This window comes from Oxyura jamaicensis, unplaced genomic scaffold, assembly GCF_011077185.1.
Source record: "Oxyura jamaicensis isolate SHBP4307 breed ruddy duck unplaced genomic scaffold, BPBGC_Ojam_1.0 oxyUn_random_OJ61675, whole genome shotgun sequence".
Lineage (NCBI taxonomy): Eukaryota > Metazoa > Chordata > Aves > Anseriformes > Anatidae > Oxyura > Oxyura jamaicensis.
Genome location: NW_023307229.1, coordinates 171 through 5,073, shown reverse-complemented (window position 1 = coordinate 5,073; position 4,903 = coordinate 171). Strand labels below are relative to the sequence as shown.

General features: G+C 61.3%; 1 protein-coding gene across 1 annotated transcript; it reads left to right on the top strand.

Moving 5' to 3' along the window:
- The first annotated feature begins 26 nt into the window (after positions 1 to 26).
- Positions 27 to 4,897, top strand: LOC118158938 (scavenger receptor cysteine-rich type 1 protein M130-like). The gene is made up of 8 exons (XM_035313599.1): positions 27 to 272; positions 1,226 to 1,543; positions 2,768 to 2,839; positions 2,883 to 3,059; positions 3,238 to 3,553; positions 3,649 to 3,977; positions 4,059 to 4,373; positions 4,498 to 4,897. Exons 1-8 carry the CDS (start codon positions 206 to 208, stop codon positions 4,893 to 4,895), a joined length of 1,992 nt encoding a protein of 663 aa, XP_035169490.1. The 5' UTR covers positions 27 to 205; the 3' UTR covers positions 4,896 to 4,897.
- The last annotated feature ends 6 nt before the right edge of the window (positions 4,898 to 4,903 follow it).

Below are 4,903 nucleotides of genomic sequence, written 5' to 3'. Positions count from 1 at the left end.
GGAGAAGTTCATTGGAGAGCTGGGCTGCGTCGGAGGGGAGATAAGTGCCGATAAGGTCTAAAAAGGTGCCTGCTGCTTCGATTGGCTCCTTCTGCAGCTGGGACAGCATCTGCACAGATATATTGCCCTCCCATCATCTCCATTGTCTTGTGGATCCCAAGGAGCTCCAGCAGCAGGTCTGTGCTGTCAGGGCAGGAGCCTCAGGATGGGGACAGAGGGACTCCTGTCCCCTTGGGTGCTGTGTCTGCTCCTCTGGGTGCAGCCATGCAGAGGTAAGTGCCAGCTTCTCTCTTACACAGCCTGCAGCCAGCAGGCACCAGAGGGGTCATTGGGATCCCTCGGGGTGTGGGGTTGTTTTCCAGGCACCACTGAAATGAGAGGCAGAAGGTTCTCAGTCTCCCAGCCCTGTTCTTTAATCTGTGCTTGTCTGGGTGGGAGAGGGTAATCCATTTCCACAGCTCCCATGATTATGGCAGTCCATGTCTGGCTGTATTTCGCGGTATCTTTGGGTACCCTTTTGGGACCCCTTGTTCCCCAGCACCATGCCTCTGGAGCTGGAGGAGGCCCAGGTGGTGCCAGAGGCCCTCAGTGATCTCAAGGGCACAGCCAATGCCTGGGGTGTCCTGGAGATGTTGTGTGCTTCTACCTGCCCCTGGGATCTGGGGAAACTCTGACCCCAGGAGGCAAGGTTGTGCCCCCCAGACAGAAGGTGACTGGGGCTTCTGCACCAAAGGTGTCAGGGAGGTGTCCTTCCTGGGGGGCCTGGCCAAGCTTAGAGTCTGGGCTGACAGCAGGGATGAGGCAGGGATGAAGGTTGGGGGGGAACCTTGTGACCAACTCAGTGCCCCCCTGGACAGACAAGGAAGCCCCAGGGGTTTTGGTGCATTTTGGAGGTGCCTGGGGCAGGTGGGACAGGGGGAAGTATTGGTCAAGGAACATGGGTCTGTTCAGGGGGTGCTGGGCTGGGGAGGAGCAGGAGCCCTGTGCAGGGCTGGGGGTGGTGTGTGGGTGGGCATGGGCATGGGCAGAGGGGCACTGGGGTGGGAGGAGGTGCTGAGGGCTGTGGGGCAGTGAATGGCAGAGGAGGACTGGAGCCGGGCACCCCCAGCCCAGCACAGCTCATGGGGACACCCCACTGCCCCAGGGACAGCCCATGGGAGCAGGGCTCCCTCAGGGTGGGGCTCGAAGCTCCCTGACCCTTCTTGTGCTTTGTGTGTGTTTGAAGGGGCTGCGGAGGTGAGGCTGGCGAATGGTGGCAGGCGCTGTGCTGGGAGAGTGGAGGTGAAACTGCAGGACCAGTGGGGGACCGTGTGTGGTGCCAACTGGGACATGTCTGATGCCGCAGTGGTTTGTAGGCAGCTGGGCTGTGGGGTTGCTCTTGGAGCACCTCAGTATGGACATTTTGGGCCAGGATCTGGGCCCATATGGATGGTATATGTTTCCTGTTCTGGGACCGAGTCTGCCCTGTCTGACTGCAGTCATGCAGGACGCGGTGAATCCTACTACTGTTCTCACAATTTGGACGCAGGAGTGACATGTTCAGGTAAGGGCTCACCCATTCCCCACATTTTGGGAATGGGACAGGGGAAAAGGGTAACAACTCATGGTCAGGGAACTGATGAGCTTGGTCTGTCACTGCTGTTGTCCCACATCTCTGAGAAAAGCCCAGTGGAGCCCAGCCCAGATACCCGAACCCAGCCTTGTCCTTGAGCTGGAGCAGCCAACCCTGGTTAGGTGCCTGGTGCTGGGAGAGGAAAGCCCCCACCCTTCCTCATTGTGCTGCCTGGTTCCCATCTTTCTCCTCCCATGCACCCTGGCCCTGTGTGGCAGGCTGGTCCCTGTGCCAGGGGAATCTGGAGCAACTCCCCCAGCCAGCAGCAGCCTCGGGGAAGGGTATGCAATGGCCCAGGACATTTGGGTTGTACCCCCATCAGACAAGAGAATCTGGGCCAAAGCAGGGGCGCTGCTCAAAGTGGAGGAGCACTGGGCTTGTGTCAAGGAGCAGGGAGGCAAGCAGTACCTTGTTCCTGTCCTAACGTCACCCTATGAGAGCCAGCCCCCAGGGACACAACCCCTCCAGGCTATGCTGCCCTGCTGCCCAGCCTCTCCTGCCTGCCCTGTGCCCCAGGGGCTGTGCCAGCACCTCCAGGCTCTCCTCAGTGCCTGTCCTTGCACCAGAAGCTCGTGTCCACACAGGGCTGCTCTCTGCCTACTCTCCTGCCCTCTGCCTGGTTGGTGGGTGAGGACATGCATGCCCGGCACCAAACTCTGTTCCTGCCTCAGGACCCCCTTTTACCTGCTCCCCAGATGTGCCCCATCTATCAGCAGCTCACCAAGAGCCCCAGCAGCCCCGGGGAACAGGGGGCTTTCCTGGCAGCTCCAAGGGGTTTCTCAGCCTTTTCCTGAGCCTGGTGAGGCAGAGCAGGCTGCAGCAGCCCCCAGGGCCTGGGCCCATTGCCCTGGGCCCACGTGCTGTGGCTGCTGCAGTGCTGGCTTGGGGCCGGGCAGCCCAGGGGCTCCGGGCAGCAGCAGTTTGTCTGAGCAGTGCCTGCGGCTGGGAGCTTGGGAGAGAGGGCAGCCCATGGGTGCTGGGCTGGTTTCTGAGGAGCAGCAGGGGGCCCTGACCTGTTTGTGCCATCAGCACCCCCGCAGAGCTGCTGGGCTGGCCGTGGGACTCTGCATGCGGCCACGTTATGGATGAGGAGGGAGGTGGGCATGGAAGTGCCAGAGGGCTCATGGAACTCACAGGTCTCCTTGGTTGCTCCAGGATTTGTCCGTCTGGTTGGAGGGGACAGTCCCTGCTCAGGAAGTGTGGAGCTCTATGACAGGGACCAGTGGAAAAAAAAAAAAAAAAAAAAAAAAAAAAAAAAAAAAAAAAAAAAAAAGTGGCACAGCCCTGTCTGTCCATGGGGCAGCTCACCTGGGAGAAAGGTCCGGTGCTGCCTGGGACAGAGAGCTGCAGTGTGTGGGGAATGAATCCAGCATCCTCTTCTGCCCCACGGGGGCTGCCAGGGACGAGACCTGCACCCATGGCAATGGCACTCATGTCACCTGCACACGTAAGGACCACAGGAGGTGTGGTGGGGCAGGAGAGCAGGGTGGGTGCTGAGCTGTGCTGGATGGACAGCAGAAAGTGCTGGGTGGGGAGGAGAAAGGCACGTTGTCCCTTTGGCCTCTCCTGCAGCTTCTATGGGAACAAGAGCACAAATGCAGCCTCTCACCCTCCTTTCTCCCCAGAGTACACAGGGTTCAGGCTGGCGAACGGCAGCACAGCTTGTGAGGGCAGGGTGGAGGTCGAGGTGCTGGGGACGTGGGGGACCCTCTGTGCCTCCCGCTGGGACCTCTCAGACGCCCACGTTCTCTGTGGGCACCTCGGCTGTGGCTTTGCTGAGTCCATTCCTGGAGGAGGGCATTTTGGGAGAGGAACCGGCCCCATCTGGAGAGACTCGTTCCACTGTGATGGGACTGAAGCCCACCTGGGGCAGTGCCCAGTGACTGCCCTGGGGGCCTCGCCATGCCCCCCCGAGAATGCTGCTGCTGTCATTTGCTCAGGTGAGTGCTGGGCAGTGCTGCAAAGTCCATTTGTCCTGGTGTGTGACACGGGCACCCAAAGCTGGGGACCCCATGGCAGCACCTGGCTGAATTCCTCCTCTCACCAGGCCCCCTGTCCCTGCGGCTGGTGGGCGGAGAGAGCCGGTGCGATGGGCGCGTGGAGGTCTTCCAGCACGGGATGTGGGGCAGAGTGCTGGATGAGCAGTGGGACATGCAGGAGGCCAGCGTGGTGTGCCGGCAGCTGCAGTGCGGAGAGGCAGAGGCAGCCTACACCCCCGTGAAGGCTGAGCGAGGGCTGGGCCCTGTGGGACTGCGTGGGGTGTGGTGTGCAGGGCACGAGGCTAACCTGAGCCTCTGCAACACATCCCTGCCTGAGAGCAAGCCAGCTGCAGGGATCATGGAGGACGTGGGGGCCGTGTGCCAGGGTGAGTGGTGCTGCACATCCCCCAGGTGTGGGGCTGGGCAGGCAGCCAGCCCCTGATGGCGGGGGCTTCTCCCCACTGCAGGGAGCCGGCGGGTCCGTCTGGCGGACGGGGCCGGGCGCTGTGCTGGGAGAGTGGAGATCTACTACCAGGGGTGCTGGGGCACCGTCTGCGATGACGCCTGGGACCTGGCCGATGCCGCCGTTGTTTGCCGCCAGCTGGGCTGCGGAGGGGCCCTGGAGGCAGCCGGCTCTGCTCGGTTCGGGGAGGGCTCCGGGCAGATCTGGTTGGATGGCGTCAACTGCTCCGGGGCTGAAGCTGCTCTCTGGGACTGCCCTGCTGAGGCCTGGGGGCAGCACGACTGCGGGCACAAGGAGGACGTGGGAGTTGTCTGCTCGGGTATGTGTTGGGAGAGGGGCTGGGAGGTGGGTTCGGGGAGGCTGGGTCAGTGTAGAGCCAGTTAGAGCCAAGGCTGTCAGTGGCTGACGTTCAAGGTCATCCCTGCGCCCTTTTCTCCTTCCAGAGTTCATGGCCCTGAGGCTAGAGAACAGCGACGGCTGCTCGGGGCGCCTGCAGGTTTTCTACAACGGGACGTGGGGCAGCGTTTGCTCCAACTCGATGACTACCGAGACGGTGTCACTGGTGTGCAAAGAGCTGGGCTGTGGGAATGAAGGGAACCAGGAAACAACCTCAATATATGCCAAGCTGTCTGGCACCGCGTGGCTAGATCATGTGGAGTGTGGGAAGCACAACAGCTCCTTCTGGCAGTGTCCTTCTTCTCCCTGGCATCCGCAGTCATGTGACGACCTCCGAGAAGAGACCCACATCACCTGCACTGGTAACTCTGAGCCATCAAGGCACCAGGTCCTGTTCCCCACGGGGTATGGTGAAATGCAGAGAAGGAACCCAGAGGGGCTTTGACTTTCTGC

Bases quoted from the DNA above. Each gene is read 5' to 3' on its own strand.
- LOC118158938 (XM_035313599.1), top strand. From the start codon at position 206: ATGGGGACAGAGGGACTCCTGTCCCCTTGGGTGCTGTGTCTGCTCCTC. The intron at 1,544-2,767 runs GTAAGGGCTCAC...TGGTTGCTCCAG, and splicing joins CGCAGGAGTGACATGTTCAG to GATTTGTCCGTCTGGTTGGA. The intron at 4,374-4,497 runs GTATGTGTTGGG...TTCTCCTTCCAG, and splicing joins CGTGGGAGTTGTCTGCTCGG to AGTTCATGGCCCTGAGGCTA.